At 42.9% G+C, this 25,615-nt stretch overlaps 1 protein-coding gene across 1 annotated transcript in view; it reads right to left on the bottom strand.

The window, feature by feature from the left end:
• Nucleotides 1-25,615, bottom strand: part of LOC139564695 (G patch domain-containing protein 8-like) — a 68,959-nt gene that overhangs the window by 21,377 nt on the left and 21,967 nt on the right. The window contains exon 2 of the mRNA XM_071384459.1: nt 5,144-5,281. Within this exon, the coding sequence (XP_071240560.1) occupies nt 5,144-5,281 (138 nt within the window). The remainder of the gene's footprint in view (nt 1-5,143; nt 5,282-25,615) is intronic.

The following is a 25,615-nucleotide window of genomic DNA, read 5'->3' as shown; positions in this document are numbered from 1 at the left end:
CTCTATGGGGGTGCCACAGGGTTCAACTCACGGGCCGACTCTCTTCTCTGTATACATGGATGATGTCGCTCTTGCTGCTGGTGATTCTCTGATCCACCTCTACGCAGACGACACCATTCTGTATACCTCTGGCCCTTCTTTGGACACTGTGTTAACTAACCTCCAGACGAGCATCAATGCCATACAACTCTCCTTCCGTGGCCTCCAACTGCTCTTAAATGCAAGTAAAACTAAATGCATGCTCTTCAACCAATCGCTGCCAGCACCTGCCCGCCCGTCCAGTATTCTACTCTGTACAGTTTTGACTTAGAATATGTGGACAACTACAAATACCTAAGTGTCTGGTTAGACTGTAAACTCTCCTTCCAGACTCACATTAAGCATCTCCAATCCAAAATTAAATCTAGAATCGGCTTCCTATTTCGCAACAAAGCATCCTTCACTCATGCTGCCAAACATGCCCTTGTAAAACTGACCATCCTACCGATCCTCGACTTCGACGATGTCATTTACAAAATAGCCTCCAACACTCTACTCAACAAATTGGATGCAGTCTATCACAGTGCCATCCGTTTTGTCACCAAAGCCCCATATACTACCCACCGCTGCGACCTGTACGCTCTCGTTGGCTGGCCCTCGCTTCATACTCGTCGCCAAACTCACTGGCTCCAGGTAATCTACAAGTCTCTGCTAGGTAAAGCCCCACCTTATCTCAGCTCACTGGTCACCATAGCAGTACCCACCCCTAGCACGCGCTCCAGCAGGTATATCTCACTGGCCACCCCCAAAGCCAATTATTCCTTTGGCTGCCTTTTCTTCCAGTTCTCTGCTGCCAATGACTGGAACGAACTGCAAAAATCACTGAAGCTGGAGACTTATCTCCCTCACTAGCTTTAAGCACCAGCTCACAGATCACTGCACCTGTACATAGCCCATCTGTAAATAGCCCATCCAACTACCTCATCCCCATACTGTATTTATTTATTTATCTTGCTCCTTTGCACCCCAGTATCTCTACTTGCACATTCATCTTCTGCACATCTACCATTCCTGTGTTTACTTGATATATTGTAATTACTTCGCCACCATGGCCTATTTATTGCCGTACCTCCCTTATCCTACTTCATTTGCACACACTGTATATATACTTTTTCTACTGTATTGTTAACTGTATGTTTGTTTATTCCATGTGTAACTCTGTGTTGTTGTATGTGTCGAACTGCTTTGCTTTATCTTGGCCAGGTTGCAGTTGTGAATGAGAACTTGTTCCCAACTAGCCTACCTGGTTAAATTAAGGTGAAATAAAAAATAAAAAATAAAACCGTCCCCATGCTGGTCTCAGAGCAGCGGGAAACGGTGCTGAAATAGTTGACCACATGTCATTCAGTGGTATTTATTCCCATAGTAATTCGGTATGGATCCATAACGAAATAAACATCTGCATTACAATTATAATGCAGGGTTAATAATAAATGTATATATTTGTAGGGCTTGATGCATTTTTTTGTTGGGGCAAATCTGGTTTTAGACACGGTAAGATGGACTCACTGATGGTTGAAGATGATGAGCGATCGGCAAAGGCAATCAACAATACTCTAATCACAGTCAGAAGACAGTTGACGAAACTTGTGTGGACCGGTCGGGATTAGGCCTAGGCTACTAAGTGACTGCGAGTGAAGAGCAAAATTATCCTAACATTTTGAAATAAAAATCAGATTTATTAAGACCAGATCCCATGCTCTGTCATTCAGTGATATTTATTCCCTATTGTCCTGCTGATAGTTGAAATAAACATTTGCATTTTGAACGAGTATTTTTATCATTATTTTATTAAGGAAAGCATAAACACTGTACAGTATATGCTTGATCTGACATTTTGCAGTTGCATGAGGTTTGGAGTTAGAAATGTCAAACTTTAGAGTGGGGGGTTTTCACACCTACAGTAGCCGAGCTACTAGACTATCCTTTGTAATGGTTGAAGAGACTATTGTCCTGCTAATAGCCCATTCTAGAAACGTTGTTTGCAGAATTCACAGCCCACCGCCCGGCCGGCCAAACCCTCCCCTAACCTGGGCGATGGTGGGCCAATTGTGCGTCGCCTCATGGGTCTCCCGGTCGCGGCCGGCACAGGTATTGAACCAGCATCTGTAGCAGATGAAGTGTCTTCGACCGCTGCGCCTCTCGGGTGGCCCTATCCACAAAGTTTTTAATGCTGATCAATTGTCTTGCACAAAGTATCTAAAATACTACTCTTAAATAATTAAATGTAAATATTATATTTTATATTAAATTTTACATTTTATATGGTTTGCATTGCAAATAAGGGCATAAACTGGGTCAAGACGCCAGAAGAGTAAGTAGACCTTACTCATGTCGCCTACAGTATAGCTATAACTATTTTTTAAATCTCTACATGTAGGTCTCCTGATTTAAACCCGATCAAACTTGTTGCAACTAAAATGTTGTTGAAATAATCATCTGCATGTTTGCCTGGCATGGATTGTGACTCCATCTCGTTCCTCGCCCTCTTCAACTCAGCCAATGCCGCCTGACTCTACGCCAATGATGTGACTCTCCACCAATAATTACATGTAGATGATTGGAGGATTCTAAATTAATATCTAAGGTGCATTTTTCATTAGGGCAAATCTGTGAGGATATCTAAGGGGCTTTTATAGAATTGTAATGCAGGGTTAATAATAATAATTGCATTGTTTAACGATATTTTGGAGATTATTTAGTTTCAAATAACCGAAAGCGAGCGATTGCAATCTGAATAAATTGGAAAAAAGCCATTCTTGAACATGAGGTGAGACATTCTTACTAATTTGTAGATAAAACCAGTTTGTTCTTTAGAGGGAGAGAAACCAAAAGCCCACCGTGTCTATTTTTTGGAAAATCGTCAGTCCACATGTCAAGTGAAATTCCCACATTGTATTTACCCAAGTTCTCCCTTAACTCCAGGACCACCAACAGTTTTTGTTGTTGCTGCCTGATGCAGGACTCTAGTGCCAGATGAGACTCTCAGACTGAAAACGCCTCCATTAATTGCCACAGTTTAGACTACCAATAAATCAGCGTTCTAACTCCCCTTGTAATTAGAGGTTGACCGATTAATCGGAATGGCCGATTAGTTAGGGCCGATTTCAAGTTTTCATAACAATCGGTAATCTGCATTTTTGGACACTGATTATGGCCGATTACATTGCACTCCACGAGGAGACCTCGTGGCAGGCTGACTACCTGTTATGAGAGTGCAGCAAGAAGCCAAGGTAAGGTGCTAGCTAGCATTAAACTTATCTTATAAAAAACAATCAATCTTAACATGATCACTAGTTAACTACACATGGTTGATGATATTACTAGTTTATCTAGCTTGTCCTGCGTTGCATATAATCGATGCGATGCCTGTTAATTTATCATTGAATCACAGCCTACTTCGCCAAACGGGTGATTTAACAAGCGCATTCGCGAAAAAAGCACGGTCATTGCACCAATGTGTACCTAACCATAAACATCAATGCGTTTCTTCAAATCAATACACAAGTATATATTTTTAAACATGCATATTTAGTTAATATTGCCTGCTAACATGAATTTCTTTTAACTAGGGAAATTGTGTCACTTCTCTTGCGTTCTGTGTAAGCAGAGTCAGGGTATATGCAGCAGTTTGGGCCACCAGGCTCGTTGCGAACTGTGTGAAGACCATTTCTTCCTAACAAAGACCATAATTAATTTGCCAGAATTGTACAGAATTATGACATAACATTGAAGGTTGTGTAATGTAACAGCAATATTTAGACTTAGGGATGCCACCCATTAGATCAAAATACGTAACGGTTTCGTATTTCACTGAAAGAATAAACGTTTTGTTTTCGAAATGATAGTTTCCGGATTTGACCATATTAATGACCTAAGGCTCGTATTTCTGTGTGTTATTATATTATAACTAAGTCTATGATTTTATAGAGCAGTCTGACTGAGTGGTGGTAGGCAGCAGCAGGCTCGTAACCATTCATTCAAACAGCACTTTCCTGCATTTGCCAGCAGCTCTTTGCTGTGCTTCAAGCATTGCGCTGTTTATGACTTCAAGCCTATCAACTCCCGAGATTAGGCTGGCAATACTAAAGTACCTATTAGAACATCCAATAGTCAAAGGTATATGAAATACAAATAGTATAGAGAGAAGTAGTCCCATAATAACTACAACCTAAAACTTCTTACCTGGGAATATTGAAAAATCATGTTAAAAGGAACCACCAGCTTTCATATGTTCTGAGCAAGGAACTTAAACGTTAGTTTTTTTACATGGCACATATTGCACTTTTACTTTCTTCTCCAACACTGTGTTTTTGCATTATTTAAACCAAATTGAACATGTTTCATTATTTATTTCAGACTAAATTGATTTTATTGATGTATTATATTAAGTTAAAATAATTGTTCATTCAGAATTGTTGTAATTGTCATTATTACAAATATATATATTAAAATAATCATCCGATTAATTGGTATCGGCTTTTTTTGGTCCTCCAATAATCGGTATCGGTGTTGTGAAAATCCTTATCGGTCGACCTCTATTTGTAATAGTGTGGTGCAATGACAGAATGCCACCATCTACCACAAACGGTCACGGCATAAACTCGTAACTTTTAAAGGAAGAACCACTGTACGTAATCCGTGTGTAATGTGTTTCTGTAGTGTTATACAATCCCAACATGTTTATTTCACTACCCCTGACAGGAAGAACAGACGTGTGTCTTTATAGCGGCAGCCTCTGAATCACAAACAGAACAGCCAGCACAAATAGGCTACATTCACCAGTCTCTACATTACAGCTCGGAAACTGGTGTGTGTGTCTATACGTGTGTGTGCGTGCATGTGTGTGTGTATGTGTGGGTACAATGCCCATGGCTAAAGTCTCTCTGCCGCTCCTATAGCTTGTTTCATGTCTTTGCCGCTGGCAACAACAAAGCCTTTACTCTGGGCTGCTGTAATTCATGTTCAGAACAATGACAACTAAGCAACAGCTTTATGTTTATTTTACGTTTCTCTGTGTAGGATGAGACTGGAAGACTTGGTCTGCGTGTGTGTGAGGGGAGGTTTGCATGTTTGTGCTTTTGTTTTTGTGTATGTTTGTTACCTGTCTGTGTGCGTGGTCATAGGAGTTGATATGGTTGTCATACTCCTGGTGTCTCAGGTACTGTTTTTCACACAGCTGACAGAAGAAACTCGACTTCCCATCATTCTCCACTGTACCTGCTGCACTCTCACCATGATCCTAGAGAGAGAGAGAGTGAAAGAGAGAGACAGAGGGACACAGAGAAAAATGAGTGGAGCGAGAGATAAAGAGAGAAGGGTTAGAAAGAGGGAAAGAGAGATGTTAGTTATGTTGTCACAGATGTCAACTCCAGATGTTCTGACCTCAGTGGTGTTTATGGAAAGCAGCAGTGTAGAGTGGAACAATTTCATCCTTCATAACACTACGTTAAACCTTCATAACGCTACGTTAGATCTTCATGTCACTACGTTAAAACAGACTTGTGTTGGTGTGGTTGATCTTGATCTAAGAGAGGAGACATGGGCTAGCCTAGGATACAATAAAAAAATTCTCCCCCATCCACCCCCACACCCAGTCATGCGTCTAGAGTGACTTGACGTGAGTGGGTTTCCTCAGCGGCCACCCCCTAGGACACAAACTGCTGTCTATCAGTGTGGGTGTGTGGGTGGGTGGGTGGGTGGGGGTGTGTCAGTGTGTTCACGCTCTGCAGCAGAATGTAATTTCCCTGAGGCTAGGAGCTGCCAATAAACACTACTGAATCCTGCTCTGCCCTGACATGATGGGAATTTAATTTGAGTCCCTCTCTCTTGCTTTCCCTCTCGCTCTGTGCCCCTTTCTCCATTTTGCCCATTCTGTCCCTCTGTTTCCCGCTCCTCTTCCCATTACCTGTTTCCTCTACACTTCCGCACCCTTCTCTGTTTCCCTCCCCTCTTCCCCCTCTTTCTTATTCTCTCTCCTTTTCTTCTGTAAGCTCTAGGTCATACAGTGACAGACTCCATCGGCACCAATTTCTTCAGTAATATGCTTGAGCCAAGGAAAAGAGAAAGGAGGGAGGGAAGGAGGGGTGGTGATGGAGGAGAACACAACGGGAGGGAGGGAGTAGTAGAGAGGGGGGTGTTTGTGTTCAGGTAATATTAGAGCAGTGAAAATGTCAAAGTGACACTAATCTTTAGAGGCTGGAACATGCAGAGTTATAAAAAGGTGTATGTGTGTATTTTTGTGCACTTGTGTGTGGGTGAGTAAGTGTATACACTTGCATGTTTGTGTGTGTGAGTGAGTGTGAGCATATACAGTTGTGTGTGTGTGTGTGTGTGTGTGTGTGTGTGAGCGTGAAAGCCCTCAGAAGAGAGAATTTATGATTAGATTTGTATGAGTCTGTGTTTTGGAAGGTAATCACTAAGCATATGGCCACGCTCTGTAAAGTCAAATCACCTCTTTCTTGGCTGTTTTGACATTTCACCCTCTTCCTCTGAGCTAGGCATCTCTCCCAAGTGGAACATCAGCAGAAATGGGTCCATTGAAGTGATTGAGCAAATCTGGCCACATAATAATATGGTGATAGAACTTGAACAGAAATAACTTCAAGGTGGTTTGGGGCTTTAACACCTGCTCTATGGATTTCTTTGGACACACAAGTTAGTATGCTAAACTAATGAGGGGCTGCTGAAAATACCTACATTGGTTGCTTGGCAACAGTTTAGGTACACTGTAAGTGGAAACATCAAACAACATAGTTTTGGGGGTAAATTCTCCTTTAACTAATGAGTAAACTGACCAGTCAGTCTAACAAGCAGGAGGCTTATCTCCCACTGCCAACTCTCCCACTGCCAACTCTGTGTGCTTGTTTGTTTGTTTGTGTTTATCTATCTCCTAAGCACCTCACACCTCTCTCGTGTGTCTGAGAAATTAAGCTGAACCAGGGAGGTGTGTGTGCATGTGTGTGTCGTTTGTTCGAAATCAAATTCAAATCTAAGTTTATTGATCGCGGACAAAGATTTGCAGATGTTATCACAGGTGCAGTAAAATGCTTGTCTTTCTAGCTCCAACCGTGCAGTAATACCTAGCAATAAAATATACAAACACAACCCCCCCTCAATGTCAGAGTCCGGAATATAAATATATACATATAATGTATATAAATACATATACAACACACACAACATGGTGTGTATAGTGCCAGAACACTGCTGACAGCTCCTGCATATTTATCAAAATTTTTCTGCGATACACTCAAATATGAGAGGTTTCATTTTACATTATACACCTACAGTACACACACACCTCAGTTTGCCTCTGCAAGTAGCCATCCCCAGACACACACACACTCTGACAAGTTGACGTCTCGTCACTAAATGAATCCAGACGTCAATTTGCTGATGCACCGTAAACCTGTTTATAAATTATACATTGTTTTCAGTCCCCACAAAACTCTCATTCAGAAACTTATTTAAGTGTCTGCCTGCCAGCTGAAAACCTTTACCTGTGTGTGTGTGTGTGTGTGTGTGTGTGTATGCGCTACCTGCCTCTCCCCCTCTGAAGCATAGGCTACTGCAGCCTACTGATGTTACAAGCGTGATTCAGAAATTAGAGAGAGATTTTTAATTACAGAAGAATGGATTCACTTTTTCAATGCTAGTTAAGGATACTATAGTTATCAGTTTCCACATTGGATTTATTAACTACAAAAAGGTAAGACATGTTTTTAATTTTTTCTGGTGCCCCTCTGCACACACAATTTTGTTAGCCACCTGGCTAGCTCTGGTCCAACGTTAAGCCAAATATCTGAAGTTCAAAGACATTCAAAGTTGCTCCATAGAAGCCGTTCATCCGTAGGTATAATTCTATGGGCGTAATTCAGATAATGCATGTCATAACAAAATGACCAGCGCTTTCAGTTGTACAACTGACTAGGTATCCCCATTTCCCTTTCAAGCCAAGCCAAGCCTCCTCCTCGGCTCCTCCATCTGTCGCTCTCTCCCCACCCGCAAAATGTCAGCTGTGCTGCCCTGTTCTGGACCAGTTGTAATTTTCCTAAGTCTCTCTTTGTGGCACTTGACCACACGACTGGACAGTTGTCCAGGTGAGACAGAACTAGGGCCTGTTTTGTTGATAGTGATAAGAAGGCAGAGTAGAGCTTTATTATGGACATACTTCTCCCCATCTTAGCTACTTGTCACGGCTTTCTAATTCCTCCTCCTCGGACGAGGAGAGGCGAGAAGGATCGGACCAATACGCGGTGTGGTTAGTGTCCATAATTTATTAGCATCGAACGGAACACTATAATGAAACAAAATAACAAATAGAAAACCGACAAACAGTCCCGTGTGGCAAAACGACTACACGGAAGACAAACACCCACAAAAACACAAGTGAAACCCAGGCTGCCTAAGTATGATTCTCAATCAGGGACAACGATTGACAGCTGTCTCTGATTGAGAATCATACCCGGCCGGACACAAACATCCCAACATAGAAAATACCACATAGACAAACCCACCCAACTCACGCCCTGACCAACTAAATAAATACAAGAAAAAGGAAAACAGGTCAGGAACGTGACACTACTGTTGCATCAATTTGTTTTGACCATGACCGTTTACAATCCAGGGTTACTCCAAGCAGTTTAGTCTCTTCAACTTGCTCAATTTCAACATTATTCATCACAAGATTTAGTTCAGCTTTAGGGTTTAGTGAATGATTTGTCCCAAATACAATGCTTTTAGTTTTAAAAAAATATTTAGGACTAACTTATTGCTGGCCACCCATTCTGAAACTGACTGCAGCTCTTTGTTAAGTGTTGCAGTGATTTCGCTTGTTGCGTTAGCTGAGGTGTATAGTGCTGAGTCACTTGCATATATAGACACACAGGCTTACTCAGAGCAAGTGACAGGTCATTAGTAAAGATTGAAAAAAGTAAGGTGCTTAGACAGCTGCCCTGGGGAATGCCTAATTTACTGGATTATGTTGGAGAGGCTTCCTTTAAAGAACACCCTCTGTGTTCTGTTAGAAAGGTAACTCTCATTCACAATATAGCTGGGGATGTAAAGCCATAAAGCGTATGTTTTTCCAACAGCAGATTATGATCGATAATGTCAAAAGCTACACTGAAGTCTAACAAAACAGCTCCCACAATCTTTTTATTATCAATTTCTCTCAGCCAATCATCAGTCATTTGTGCAAGTGCTGTGCTTGTTGAATGCCCTTCCCTATAAGCGTGCTGAAAATCGTTTAATTTGTATTGCTTTACTGGGAGGCTTGTCTATCAGAGGTAGACATGATATTTATGTTTGAGCTGATAGTGCAGGGTGAGCTACAGTGGACTTCCTACTAGGGCAGACTGCCTCAGTTCTAACAGTATGACTCAGGTTCATACTGTACGTGCATGATCACTCCATACAATAGATGTAGGATTGACAGAGGCATTCAGGGGAGTAAGAGGTACATAAATGAGGTTACTTACATTATGACTGCCAACGGCCCTGGGACAATGTACATTTGCAGCAGCACTACAACAACTCAGCGAGTTGTCGGTAGAGATTATCTGAGCAGGGCTTGGGTCACAATTATGACACAGACACATCGTTGTTCACGCCTGTCATTTCTGTTAGACATGTTGGTCACGCTTCAAGTGGTTTACATGCATGTTGTGCGTGATTATGTCTGTGCTATAGACTATGAGGTGACAGCTTAATTTTCCACTCCTCTGCTGTTCTCTCCTCTCTCCCCCTATCCTCTTCTCTCATCTCCTATACTCTGCTTTCATTGTCCCTGTTCACACAGAGTTTATCATATGATCCAACTTTCAAAACGAGTCCGTTTTGGCTAGCCACAGCAGTCAACTAGCTAGCTAGGTAGCTCTTTAGCTTTCTAGCACATTCACTAATTAGTTTGTAAACAATAACAAGCTAGTTAGCTACCACATGTTCTTGTCAAACTGTCAACATAATAGCAAACAGGAAACAAGATATGCCAAATAACAGTCTAAAAACCACTTGAGGGTTCAGATACAAATCGCATGGCCAGAAATCAGATGTGTATGTGGCTTGAAATATCAGATTCCATGTGCTTTTTGGCAGTTCAGACTGCAGGAAAAAGAAGAGATTCGAATCTGTATTATTTAATTTACTTGAGTCACTTCAAACTGTCAATGTGAACAAGGCTTTAGTGAAGGAGGCTCACAGATAGCCGTCTGTACTACTGCTACAGTAGGTAGGGGAGGCTAATATATTCAGAGACTCTTAATTGCATCTGTGTGAAGGGTATATTCATAATTTTGTAGATCAACTCCTATAATTGCTATCCTGCCTTAATGACAGGAAATACTGTACAGACACACACACACACACACACACACACACACACACACACACACACACACACACACACACACACACACACACACACACACACACACACACACACACACACACACACACACACACACACACACACACACACACACACACACACACAGTGGTGTAAGTACTTACTGTTGAAGTCAGAAGTTTACATACACCTTAGCCAAGTACATTTAAACTCAGTTTTGAACTATTCCTGACATTTAATCCGAATAAAGATTCCCTGCCTTAGGTCAGTTAGGATCCCCACTTTATTTTAAGAATGTGAAATGTCAGAATAATAGTAGAGAGAATGATTTATTTCAGATTTGATTTCTTTCATCACATTCCCAGTAGGTCAGAAGTTTACATACACTCAATTAGTATTTGGTAGCAATGCCTTTAAATTGTTTAACTCGGGTCAAACATTTCAGGTAACAAGCTTCCCACAATAAGTTGGGTGAAATTTTGGCCCATTCTGCCTGACAGAGCTGGTGTAACTGAGTCAGGTTTGTAGGCCTCCTTGCTCGCACACGCTTTTTCAGTTCTGCCCACAAAATGTCTATAGGATTGAGGTCAGGGCTTTGTGATGGCCACTCCAATACCTTGACTTTGTTGTCCTTAAGCCATTTTGCCACAACTTTGGAAGTATGCTTGGGGTCATTGTCCATTTGGAAGACACAGTTGCGACCAAGCTTTAACTTCCTGACTGATGTCTTGAGATGTTGCATCAATATATCCACATATTTGTCCTACCTCATCATGCCATCTATTTTGTAAAGTGCACCAGTCCCTCCTTCAGCAAAGCCCCCCCACAACATGATGCTGCCACCCCCGTGCTTCACAGTTGGGATGGTGTTCTTTGGCTTGCAAGCCTCCCCCTTTTTCCTCCAAACATAACGATGGTCATTATGGCCAAACAGTTCTATTTTTGTTTCATCATACCAGAGGACATTTCTCCAAAAAGTACGATCTTTGTCCCCATGTGCTATTGCAAACCGTAGTCTGACTTTTTTATGGCGCTTTTGGAGCAGTGGCTTCTTCCTTGCTGAGCGGCCTTTCAGGTTATTGCGATATAGGACTCGTTTTAATGTGGATATAGATACTTTTGAACCTGTTTCCTCCAGCATCTTCACAAGGTCCTTTGCTGTTGTTCTGGGATTGATTTGCACTTTTCGCACCAAAGTACGTTCATCTCTAGGAGACAGAACGCATCTCCTTCCTGAGCGGTAAGACGGCTGCGTGGTCCCATGGTGTTTATACTTGCGTACTATTGTTTGTACAGATGAACGTGGTACCTTCAGGCATTTGGAAATTGCTCCCAAGGATGAACCAGACTTGTGGAGGTCTACAATTTTTTTTCCGAGGTCTTGGCTGATTTATTTAGATTTTCCCATGATGTCAAGCAAAGAGGCACTGAGTTTGAAGGTAGGCATTGAAATACATCCTCAGGTACACCTCCAATTGACTCAAATTATGTAAATTCGCCTATCAGAAGCTTCTAAATCCATGACATCATTTTCTGGAATTTAGTGTATGTTAACAAGAAATTTGTGGAGTGGTTGAAAAACGAGATTTAATGACTCCAACATAAGTGTTTGTATACTTCCGACTTCAACTGTATGTAAAAATACTAAAAGTAAAGTATCTGTTCTTTACCATTTATATTTGACCACTTTTACTTCTACTTCACTACATTCCTAAATATTTTCTCTGACACCCAAAAGTACTCACTACATTTTGATTGCTTAGCAAGACAGACATTTTTTCCAATTCAGGCACTTATCAAGAGAACATCCCTGGTCATCCATACTGCCTCTGATCTGGTGGACTCAAACACACATGCTTTGTTTGTAAATTATTTCAGAGTGTTGGAGATTGCCCCTGGCTATCCATAAATATAAAAACAAGATAATTGTGCAGTCTGGTTGGTAAATAAGGAATTTGAAATGATTTATACTTTTACTTTTGATACTTAAGTATATTTTAGAAATTACTTTTGATACTTAAGTATATTTAAAACCGAATACTTTTACACAAGTAGTATTTTACTGGGTGGATTTCACTTGAGTCAATTTCTTTTATGTTTTTTTTTTTTACCCCGTTTCCTCCCCAATTTCGTGGTATCCAATTGGGAGTTAGTCTTGTCTCATTGCTGCATTTCCCGTACGGACTCGGGAGAGGTGAAGGTCGAGAGCGATGCGTCCTCAAACAACCCATCTAAGCCGCACTGCTTCTTGACACAATGCCCACTTAATGTGTCGGAGGAAACACTGTGCACCTGGCAACCGTGTCAGCGTGCACGCCACAGGAGTCGCTATTGCGCGATGGGACAAAGACATCCCTGTATCTAAGAGACACGCATTTACTGCTGAGGTCTCACTAAAACCCTCCTATTGTGTGTGTGTGTGCCTATCCCCATCGGTTACAGAAATGGCCAAAACAGATGAAAGGACAAGATAGAAAGGCCAGAAACAGATGTCTGAAAACTAGATACTGTTGATATACTAGCCAACAAACAGATATGAAGGATGCAGGATGGAGACTTACCTGCCATTACACCAACAGCCAAAATGTTTTCAAAACTGGATACTGTAGCTCTGGCCAAAAACACAGATCTGTTATAACTAGATACTGATGTTTTGCCATCATAGTAAAGGCTGAACGTACAGATCTGAGAATACAGCAGCACTAGCAGGGAACATAGATCTGTGAAAAGATTACTGGATGCTGGAGCATTTCCAAATGGAACAATGTAGCTATTGACTGCGTGTTTGAGAATGACCGTGTCCCTAACCAACCTGCTGGAGATGTCACTGGTAGAATCAGACAGTGTGTAGCTGCCATTGTGACTGATCAGCATGTGTCAGAGAATAGATAATGGTGTCTACTTTACACTCCAGTCTACCTGCTGTGAAAATATATGAGAGACAGAGAGCAGTGTGACCTATCACATCCAGATTGGATAGGAATGAAAAGGAGACGCGCAACACACACAACAGCGACAAGAACAAAACATGTTCCTCTCATCTAAGAGTCATAAATCAATGATCAGTCCAATCAAATAATCAATAATTAATTACCTGTCCATCAATCCTTTATACCCTGGCCAGAGAGTCAGTCAGATCCCTCTTTCAATCTGCCTCTGTTCCATTCTCCTTTATTTTATCATTGTTCATCAAACATTATTTCTGTCTCCTCTTTCCCTCCAGCTACAGGATTCTTGTACTGAGTGAACTATAGCGTCTTACATAAGGCCTTTCTAGTTGAACAGAGTCACAGACATATATCAGCTACACAGAGAGACATAAAGGACAGTTCCAGACAGACGAAGAACAGTACAACTGCTACAGTCAGATCCCAAAGAGAGATGAGAGCAGATTGTCACGAACCAGCTCCAAGTTCGTAACAAAAAGGGAGACAAAGTGGAGAAAAGGAATAACAAAATATATTTATTAACTGAAGTAAGCTAAATACAATTAACAATGGTGTGTGTAGTCAGTAATCAGTAGTGTAAGTGAGTGGTTGCCTGCATAAATGTGATAATGAGAGATGTTGAAAGGTGCCAAAGCAAACAAACAAAATGTCCACAAAAATGCCACAACCAAAATCTAACAGTGTGTCTGCATGGAGAGAGTCTCCTCAATGAATGGGGAAGAGGTGTATTTATCCCGGGACACACCCGGGCCCAAGTGTGTCCCATGTCGCTGACGACCCTCCCAGCTCCGCCCGCCGACATCCTAATAAGGAAAACAAGAGCAAAGAGAAAGAATATGGCAGACAGAGTGGGAGGGTCGTCACAAGATGGGTGGACTGTCTGCACTGACCCTTTTGACTCATCACATACGCTGCTGCTACTGTTTATTTTCTATCCTGTTGCCTAGTCACTTTACCCCTACCTACAATATATGTACAGTACCAGTCAAAAGTTTGGACACACCTACTCATTCAAGGGTTGTTCTTTATTTGACTATTTCTGCATTGTAGAACAATAGTGAAGACATCAAAACTAGGAAATAACACACAAGGAATCATATTTTATATTTGTTTTATATTTGAGATTCTTCAAAGTGGCCACCCTTTGCCTTGATGACAGCTTTGCACACTCTTGGCATTCTCTGAATGAGCTTCATGAGGTAATCACCTGGAATGCATTTCAATTAACAGCTGTACATTGTTAAACAGTAATTTGTGGAATTTATTTCCTTCTTAATGTGTTTGAGACAATCAGTTGTGTTTTGACAAGGTAGGGTTGGTATAAAGAAGATAGCTCTATTTGGTAAAAGACCAAGTCCATATTATGGCAAGAACAGCTCAAACAAGCAAAGAGAAACGACAGTCCATCATTACTTTAAGACATGATGGTCAGTCAATCCGGAAAAATTTCAATAACTTTTTTTTTTTTTTCAAGTACAGTAGCAAAAACCACCAAGCGCTATGATGAAACTGGCTCCTATGAGGGCCGACACAGGAAAAAGAACACATAGTTACCTCTGCTGCAGAGGATAAGTTCATTAGAGTTACCAGCCTCAGAAATTGCAGCCCAAATAAATGCTTCACAGAGTACAAGTAACAGACTTATCTCAACATCAACTGTTCAGAGGAGACTGCGTGAAATCAGGCCTTCATGGTCGAATTGCTGCAAAGAAACCACTACTGAAGGACACCATAAAGAAGAAGAGACTTGCTTGGGCCAAGAAACACAAGCAATGGACATTAGACCGGTGGAAATCTGTCCTTTGGTCTGATGACTCCAAATTTGAGATTGTTGGTTCCAACCGCCGTGTCTTTGTGAGACGCAGAGTTGAACGGATGATCTCCACATGTGTGGTTCCCACCGTGAAGCATGGAGAAGGAGGTGTGATGGTGTGGGGGTGCTTTGATGGTGACACTGTCAGTGATTTATTTAGAAATCAAGGCACACTTACAGTAACCAGCATGTCTACTACAGCATTGTGCAGCGATACACCATCCCATCTGGTTTGCGCCTAGTGGGACTATCATTTGTTTTTCAACAGGACAATGACCCCAAATACACCTCCAGGCTGGTATAAGGGCTATTTGACCAAGGGGAGTGATGGAGTGCTGCATCAGGTGACCTGGCCTCCACAATCACCCAACCTCAACCCAATTGAGATGGTTTGGGATGAGTTGGACCGCAGAGTGAAGGAAAAGCAGCCAACAAGTGCTCAGCATAAGTGGGAACTCCTTCAAGACTGTTGGAAAAGCATTCCTCATGAAGCTGATTGAGAGAATGCCAAGAGTGTGCAAAGCTGTCAAAATCAAATCAAATCAAATTTTATCGAGGCAAAGGGTGGCCACTTCGAAGAATCTCAAATATAAAACATATATAAAACATACCAACACTTTTTTGGTTACTACATGATTCCATATGTGTTATTTCATAGTTTTGATGTCTTCACTATAATTCTATAATGTAGAAAATAGTAAAAATAAAGAAAAAGTCTTGAATGAGTAGGTGTGTCCAAACTTTTGACTGGTACTGTACATATCTACCTCAATTACCTTCTAGCCCTGCACATCGACTCGGTACTGGTACCTCGTGTATAGCCAAGTTATCATTTTTATATAATTAAAAAAAAAAATCTCTCTGCATTGTTGTATGTAAGCCTTTCAGTGTTAGTCTACACCTATTTACAGCTGTTGTTTACCAAGCATGTGACAAATAAAATTTGATTTGATTTTGATTTAAACAGCTGTGTGTTCTTTCCTGTGACTCATAATGTACTGTTTTGACCCCGCTGCTCTGCTCTTTCTGTGCTCTCTAGGGCTTTCCATGATGTGTGTGTTGGAGGAGGGTACTTCTGTAGCTGCAACTAATGCTCTGAATTAGAGATTTTCCCTCTCTCTGCTTTAAGAAAACATCCCAAACTAATTAGAGAGAGAACATCTTTCTCTCTAGAGAGAGAGAGAGAAAGATGTTTGTGTATCCACTTCGTTAAACTTCCACACAGACTGTTCCACAAGGCTAGCCATAGCCACTTTCTGTTTTTCGGAGAGCCGTGCGTCCTCCGAAACACAACCCAACCAAGCCGCACTGCTTCTTGACACAATGCCCATCCAACCCGGAAGCCAGCCGCCACAATGTGTCGGAGGAAACACCGTACACCTGGCAACCGTGTCAGCGTGCACTGCGCCCGGCCCGCCACAGGAGTTGCTAGTGCGCGATGAGACAAGGATATCCCTGCCGGCCAAACCCTCCCTAACCCGGACGACGCTGGGCCAATTGTGCGCCGCTCCATGTGCCTCCCGGTCGTGGCCGGCTGCGACAGAGCCTGGACTTGAACCCAGAATCTCTAGTGGCACAGCTAGCACTTTCCCTTTTTATCCCCCCTCTCTCTCCCTAACTCCATCCTAATCTCCCTCCCTCCACTTCCATCCTCACCCCTTCTCTCCTTTTCTCCTGCTCTCTCCCCTCATTTTCTCTTATTTCACTCTTTCCCTCTCTTTCCCCATCCAGTCTTTCAGCTCGTTCCCACTGTACAATAATATCATACTTTAACTCTCTGCTTCTCAACCTGACTGGTCTCCTTCTGACAGTCTCTCTACACACATCACCTCATACACTCTATCCCTTACACTTCTCCACAGGCTGGCTCACACTAACAACTTTCTACCTCCATCTCCTCATCCTCTCTCTCTCTCCCCCATCTGCCTCTCTGTTCCATTCTTCTGTATTTTATCACTGTTCATCAAACATGATTTCTGTCTCCTCTTTCCCACCATCTATAGCAGGGCTCTCCTTATACAGGACGGGAGCTCTCCAGGAACAGGGTTGTAGAGCCCTGATCTATAGCATTATTGTACTGAGTGAACATAAGTGTACGGTGCCTTACATAAGGCCTTTCTAGTTGAACAGTCACAGACATATATCAGCTACACAGAGAGGACATAAAGGACAGTTCCAGACAGACGAAGAACAGTACAACTGCCACAGTTAGATCCTAAAGAGAGATGGAGGGAGCGGATGGGTAGATGACGGGAGGAACTGATGAATAAACAACTGCCTGTTCGAAGCCCTTTCTACAGCTGCATGATTACGCACATGAATACCTGAACAGCAGTCTCTCTCTCTGAAGCCACACACAGCAAGTCCCTGGGACATGTCTTCTATTCTTCTTTTTGATCATTTATCATACCCCTCTCGCTCTCCTTTCTCTTTCCCTCTCTTTGTATGCTTTTTTTTATCTCATAAGAAAGACCACACAAAGAGCAGGACAAGACAGAAGTTCCTAGAAGACCATCACACACACAAACACACAGACATACAGACATACACACACACACAGAACACTCACTACCATTTAAACAGCTGTGTGTTCTCTCCTGTGACTCATAATGTACTGTTTTGACCCCGCTGCTCTGCTCTTTCTGTGCTCTCTAGGGCTTTCCATGATGTGTGTGTTGGAGGAGGGTACTTCTGTAGCTGCAACTAATGCTCTGAATTAGAGATTTTCTCTCTCTCTGCTTTAAGAAAACATCACAAACCAATTAAAGAGAGAGAGAAAAGGAGATGTTTGTGAATCCGCTTCTTTAAACTCCCACACAGCCTGTGTCCCCAAGGGTAGCCATAGCCACTTTCCCTCTTTATCCCCATTCTCTCTCTCCCTCCCTCCATCCTCATCCCTTTTACTCCCTCCCTCCTCACCCACTCCACTTCCATCCTCACCCCTTCTATTCTTTTCTCCTGCTTCTCCCCTCATTTGATCTTATTTCCCTCTTTCCCCTTTCCCCATCCAGTCTTTCAGCTCATCCCTCTGTACAATAATATCATACTTTAACTCTCTGCTTCTCAAACTGACTGGTTTCCTTTTGACCGTCTCTCTACACACATCGCCTCATACACTCTATCACCTACACTTCTCCACAGACTGGTTCAACTAACACCTTTATACATCCATCCCTTCATCCTCTCTCCCTCACTCTGTTTTTCTTGTTCATTACGTCTCTCCACTTTATGCCTAAATGCCATCTCCGGCATCAAACATCCTCATTTTACAGGAAAGTAACACGATTATGTGGAACATATTTCAATGCACGCACAGGAACGCAGGCAGGAAACGAGGCAGGAACGCAGGAACGCAGGCATGCACACACACACACACACACACACACACACACACACACACACACACACACACACACACACACACACACACATTCTCTCTCTCTCCCCTTCTCTTTTCTCTGTCTCTGTAGTTATGCATTAGTATGTATAGTATGGAGTAAAATGTGGAGGGGTGATGTTTCCTAATCGGCCCAGATTTGTTCTGTCACATCAACACCCACATACAGCTTGGAGAGAGAGAGGGGGAGAGGAGAGGGAGAAGGAGTGAGAAAGGGGGAGGGGGGAAGGAGAGAGAGAGAGGGGGGGGTGGTGAGATCTCTGAGTGTGTCTCAGGAAGGAAAGGTCCAGCAGTTCTCCCCCTCCCCCTTGACTCCCTCTCTTCTTCCTCTCTTCTCCATCTCTTCTTCCTCTCCCTCTCCCTCCCTCTCTTTTCCCTCTCCCTCTCTTCTCCCCCCCTCCCTTCTCCCTCTCTTCTCTTTCTCCCTCTCTGCCCCCTCTCTCTCTCTTCTCCCTCTTTTCTCCTTCTCCCTCTCTTCTCCATCTCCCTCTCTTCTCCAGCTCCCTCTCTTCTCCAGATCCCTCTCCCTCTCTTCTCCCTCTCTCTCTCTTATCCCTCTCCCTTTCTTATCCCTCTCCCTCTCTTCTCCCCATTGACTCCTTATCTTCTCATACTCCCTCTTTCTCTCTGTGATGAATTTACTGTAAAGAAACAGATTTCAAAGTGAAGGGATGATTGTATAGAAGGAAAGGTAGTGATGAGGCAATGTTAAGCTTGTGGCTGCTTTGCGTGATGTATTGTTGTCTCTACCTTATTGCCCTTTGTGCTGTTGTCTGTGCCCAATAATGTTTGTACCATGTTTTGGCCTGCTACCATGTTGTGTTGCTACCATGCTATGTCGTCATGTGTTGCTGCCTTGATATGTTGTTTTATTTATTTGTTTTTAATCCCAGCCGTCCCCGTCCCCACAGGAGGCCTTTTGGTAGGCCGTCATTGTAAATAAGAATTTGTTCTTAACTGACTTGCCTAGTTAAATAAAGGCTAAATAAATAAATAAAAGCTTGTGTGTGTGTGTCTAAGGTGAGATGATGTTAAAATAAAAGAGTAGAGATGGATTAGCTGTGAAGGGGAAGTTAAGTGGTGTGTGTGTTTGTGTGTGTGTGTGTGTGTAGAGGTGTGTTTTAAACCCTGCAGGAAGAGGAGAAGAGAGGAAGTGAGGCGTTTAGATCTGAAGTGGGGCACTTTTAATCACGGGGAGCGGAATCCTGCATGCCCTGCTATGCCATCGATTATTGATGCCTGCCGCAGCCAGACTGATGAATCATTCAGCCACTAGTTAGGCCTGGGAATTATCCTCCTCTACGGACGACGACACTCATCTACATAAATCACAAGCTTCTGATACACACACATTCTCCGTTACCTGAGAAGTAAGTTAACTTGAGCTGCTAAACTGAAGTGAACTTAAAACATGCATACTGTGGGTCTTTTTGTGTGTGTGTGTGTGTGTGTGTGTGTGTGTGTGTGTGTGTGTGTGTGTGTGTGTGTGTGTGTGTGTGTGTGTGTGTGTGTGTGTGTGTGTGTGTGTGTGTGTGTGTGTGTGTGTGTGTGTGTGTGTGTGGTGTATGTGTGTGGACATTACTTGCTCCTGTAAAAGCATTAAGCTACATTGATTACCTGTTGTACTGGACAGCTACACACACTGCATAATATAGAGCTGGTGGGATTTTCAATGCATCGCCAGGACAGAGAAGCTACGTCTGGTAAGACAAGGGGCAGGGTGTGTGTCTATTTGTCTATAACAGCTGGTGCACAATGTCTAATATTAAAGAAGTCTCAAGGTATTGCTCGCATGAGGTAGAGTACCTTATGATAAGCTGTAGACCACACTATCTACCAAAAGAGTTCTCATCTATGTTTTTCATAGCCATCTATTTACCACCACAAACCGATGCTGGCACTAAGACCGCACTCAACCAACTGTATAAGGCCATAAACAAACAAGAAAATCCTCATCAAGAAGTGGCGCTCCTAGTGACCGGGGACTTTAATGCAGACAAACTTAAATCCGTTTTATCTAATTTCTACCAGAAAGTCATATGTACAACCAGAGGAAAATAATCTCTAGACCACCTTTACTCCACACACAGAGATGCATACAAAGCTCTCCCTCCTCCCTCCATTTGGCAAATCTGACCATAATTCTAACCTCCCGATTCCTGCTTACAAGCAAAAACTAAAGCAGGAAGTACCAGTAACTCGCTCAATACGGAAGTGGTAAGATGACACGGATGCTACGCTACAGGACTGTTTTTCTACTGTAGCACAGACTGGAATATGTTCCGGGATTCATCCAATGGCATTGAGGAGTATACCACCTCAGTCATCGGCTTCATCAATAAGTGGATTGACGACGTCGTCCCCACAGTGACCGTACGTACATATCCCAACCAGAAGCCATGGATTACAGGCAAAATCCACATCGAGCTAAAGGCTAGAGCTGCCGCTTTACAAGGAGCGGGACACTAATCCGGACGCTTATAAGAAATCCCGCTATGCCCTCAGACGAACCATCAAACAGGCAAAGCGTCAATACAGGATTAAGATGGAAGCCTACTACACCGGCTCTGACGCTCGTCGGATGTGGCACGGCTTGAAAACTATTATGGACTACAAAGGGAAACCCAGCCGCAAGCTGCCCAGTGAAGCGAGCCTACCAGACGAGCTAAATGCCTTTTATGCTCGCTTTGAGACAAGCAACACTGAAGCATGCATGAGAGCACCAGCTGTTCCGGACGACTGTGTGATAACGCTCTCGGTAGCCGATGTGAGCAAGACCTTTAAACAGGTCAACATTCACAAAGCCGCGGGGCCAGACGCATTACCAGGATGTGTACTCCAAGCATGCGCGGACCAACTGGCAAGTGTCTTCACTGACATTTTCAACCTGTCCCTGACCGAGTCTGTAATACCTACATGTTTCAAGCAGACCACCATAGTCCCTGTGCCCAAGGAATCGAAGGTAACTTGCCTAAATGAACGTCGGTAGCCATGAAGTGCTTTGAAAGGCTGGTCATGGCTCACATCAACAGCAGCAATTTGCATACCGCCCCAACAGATCCACAGATGACGCAATCTCAATTGCACTCCACACTGCTCTTTCCCACCTGGACAAAAGGAACACCTATGTAAGAATGCTGTTCATTGACTACAGCTCAGCGTTCAAAACCATTATGCCCAAAAAGCTCATCACTAAACTAAGGACCCTGGGACTAAACACCTCCCTCTGCAACTGGATCCTGGACTTCCTGATGGGCCGCCCCCAGGTGGTAAGGGTAGGCAATAACACGTCTGCCACGCTTATCCTCAACACTGGGGCCCCTCAGGGGTGCGTGCATAGTCCCGTCCTGTACTCCCTGTTCACCCACGACTGTGTGGCCAAACATGACTCCAATACCATCATTAAGTTTGCTGACAACACAACAGTGGTAAGCCTGATTACCGACAACGATGAGACAGCCTATATGGAGGAGGACAGAGACCTGGCAATGTGAGCAAGACAAAGGAGCTGATTGTGGACTACAGGAAAAGGCGGGCTGAACAGGCCCCCATTAACATCGACGGGGCGTTAGTGGAGCAGGTCGAAAGTTTCAAGTTCCTTGGTGTCCACATCACCAATGAACTATCATGGTCCAAACACACCAAGACAATCGTGAAGAGGGCATGACAACACCTTTTCCCCCTCAGGAGACTGAAAAGATTTGTCATGGATCCGCAGATCCTCAAAAAGTTCTGCAGCTGCACCATCGAGAGCATCCTGACCGGTTGCATCACCACCTGGTATGGCAACTGCTCAGCATCCGACTGTAAGGTGCTACAGCGATTAGTGCGTACGGCCCAGAACATCACTGCCAAGCGTCCTTCCAGGACCTATATACTAGGCGGTGTCAGAGGAAAGCCCAAAAAATTGTCAGAGACTCCAGTCACCCAAGTCATAGACTGTTATCTCTGCTACCGCACGGAAAGCGGTACCGGAGCGCCAGGTCTAGGACCAAAAGGCTCCTTAACAGCTTCTACCCCCAAGCCATAAGACTGCTGAACAATTAATAAAATGTCCACGCGGACTATTTACATTTACACCGCCCATTTGTTTTTACACAGCTGCTACTCGCTGTTTATTACCTATGTATAGTCACTTTACCGCTACCTAAATTATCTCGACTAACCTGTTCCCCTGCACATTGACTCGGTACTGGTACCCCATGTACATAGCCTCGTTATTGTTATTTTATTGTGTTACTTTTTTATTATTAATTTTTTATTGTTCAGTTCAGTTTATTTGGTAAATATTGTCTTAATTCCTTCTTGAACTGCATTGTTGGTTATGGGCTTGTAAGTAAGCATTTCATGGAAAGGTCTACACCTGTTGTATTCGGCGCATGTGACAAAAAGTTTGATTTGATTTAATCCCACACAGACACACAGACACTGACACACACACATACACACACACACAGAAGTTCCCTACTGCTACAACAGTGAATGGACACTAATAAGGACTGAGTAACAGAGACGTTTGTCTTTGTCTATTTTTTTCATGTGTTTTGAAGTCTGAAGTCCCTGTTTTGGATTTTCCTTAACTATTTGAAAGCATTCCCCTCCCAGTAAACTTCTAATACAACACAGATTCAGTACGCTATGGACTGACTACAAAATCAATGTGTTACAAAGCAGAGATAGACAGCGAGAGAAATAGTGAGTCAGACACATGGAAAGGAAAAATAGGAAAGTAGAACTATGTTGATGCTACTTGCTCCTGGCCTCTGGGCTTGGAGACAATGGAAGACTGTGAAATGTTTAAAGGGATACTTTCGGAGTTTGGCAACGAGGCCCTTTATCCACTTCCCAAGAGTCAGATGGGAAATGTATAAATACTCAAAATACGCACACACAACACACACACCGCCTACATACTTTTCATCTTTGGAGGGGTTCCCTTCCTCTCCTTCCTCCGTTCTTCTCTATTTAATGAGTAATCCAACACCGCAGGACATGGATATACCTCACAGCCAGAGAAGACACACATACACACATTCACAACGTGGGCAATGGGCCCGCATACAAAACAACCCAGAGGCTCTTTGCAGTGGTGTGGGAAATAAAGAGTTCTGTCCAAACTCTCTCTTCATTGTTAATGTTCCCCATATTGCCTGTTTGTATCTATTGGCTATCTCTGCTTTTACTTGTCTACAGCATCTCCACTGTCCTTCTCTACTGTCCTTCTCCACTGTCCATCTCTATTGTCCATCTCTACTGTCTATCTCTACTATATTTCTCTATGTGTAATATCTATCTCTAATATACTGAACAAAAATATAAAAGCAACATGTTTCATGAGGTGAAATAAAAGATCCCAGAAATTGTTTATATGCACAAAAAGCTTATTACTCTCACATTTGTACACTAATTTGTTTCCACCTCTCTTAGTATTTCTCCTTTGCCAAGATAATCCATCCACCTGATAGGTGTGGCATATCAAGAAGCTGATTAAACAGCATGATCATTACACAGGTGCACCCTGTGCTGGGGACAATAAAAAAGCATTCTAAAATGTGCAGTTTTGTCACACAACACAATGCCACAGATGTCTCAGGTTTTGAGGGAGCGTGCAATTGGCATACTGACTGCTGGAATGTCCACCAGAGATGTTGCCAGAGAATTTCATGTTCATTTCTCTACCATAAGCCGCCTCTAACGCTGTGGCCTCACAACCGCAGACCAGGTGTAACCAGGCCAGCCCAGGACCTCCACATCCGGCTTCTTCACCTCCGGGATCGTCTGAGACAAGAGTATTTATGTCTGTAATAAAACCCTTTTGTGGGGAAAAACTCATTCTGATTGGCTGGGCTTGGCTCCCCAGTGGGTGGGCCTTGCTCCCAAGTGGGTGGGCCTATGCCCTCTCAGGCCCACCCATGGCTGAGCCCCTGCCCAATCATGTGAAATCCATAGATTAGGGCCTAATGAATGTATTTAAATTAACTGATTTCCTTATATGAACTGTAACTCAGTAAAATCATTGAAATTGTTGCATGTTTCGTTTCAATTTTTTTATGGTCTGTGTGTGTGTCTCTGAGTTGTTGGTATTGATGCACGGTGCTCTTTCAGGGTTATCTCTGACCTGATCTCATACATAAACATGGAAATACAAACGGTAATCAAATCAAAACACTTTGATTTAATATAAATACACACATACACACATATGCGTGCACAAATACATACACACATAGGGCTACAGGCACAAACACAAACACGTGCAGGCACAACCACGTACACACACACACACACACGCACGCACGCACACACACACACACACACACACACACACACACACACACACACACACACACACACACACACACACACACACACACACACACACACACACACACACACACACACACACACACACACACACACACACCTAAAGCACAGAGGATGGTCCAACCACTGATCAGTTGACCTGCTAAAAAAATTATGGGGCAGAGAGATGAAAGGAGAAACGCAATATGGAGTGAGAGATGAGAGAACAGGTAGTGGGCAGAGAAAGAAAGAAAATTGTGAAACTAAAAAGTTGAGATGATAGCTGAGGAGAGAGGGAAAAGGATGGCAAAGGGGAATGTACGGAAAAAAACAAAGAGAGCAAAGGGCAGGTTGACGTTTATTGTCATGAGTCTTGTCCTGGATAGGTCAGCTTGCAAAATCAAAATGGGCTATTATTGAAGAAATCCATGAAGACAAGAATGAGCTTTTAGGTCTTAATTGGAGGTTAAGGTTAAGCATTAGGGTTAGCAGTATGGTTATGGTTAGGTTTAAAATCAGATTTTATGACTTTGTGGCTGTGCCAGCTAGTGACTACTATGCAAAGCTGCCTCCAGAACAAGATTCATGGTGAAAAATAGAGAAGTTAGTAGCAACACAAAACATGTTTTCAGAGATGAACCATAACTTCTATCTATACACCAATTATGTTTCTTCCATATTGATTTGTGGTTGTGAGTGCATTTTCTTAAAATGGAAATTTCACTGCTGCTCTATTTCACTATATATGTCCATTAATATGTTATTAA

The sequence above is a fragment of the Salvelinus alpinus genome, chromosome 35, assembly GCF_045679555.1.
Source record: "Salvelinus alpinus chromosome 35, SLU_Salpinus.1, whole genome shotgun sequence".
In the NCBI taxonomy this organism is placed as follows: Eukaryota; Metazoa; Chordata; class Actinopteri; order Salmoniformes; family Salmonidae; genus Salvelinus; species Salvelinus alpinus.
The sequence above is the reverse complement of the archived record's forward strand: the minus strand, read 5'-3'. Positions and strand labels throughout refer to the sequence as shown.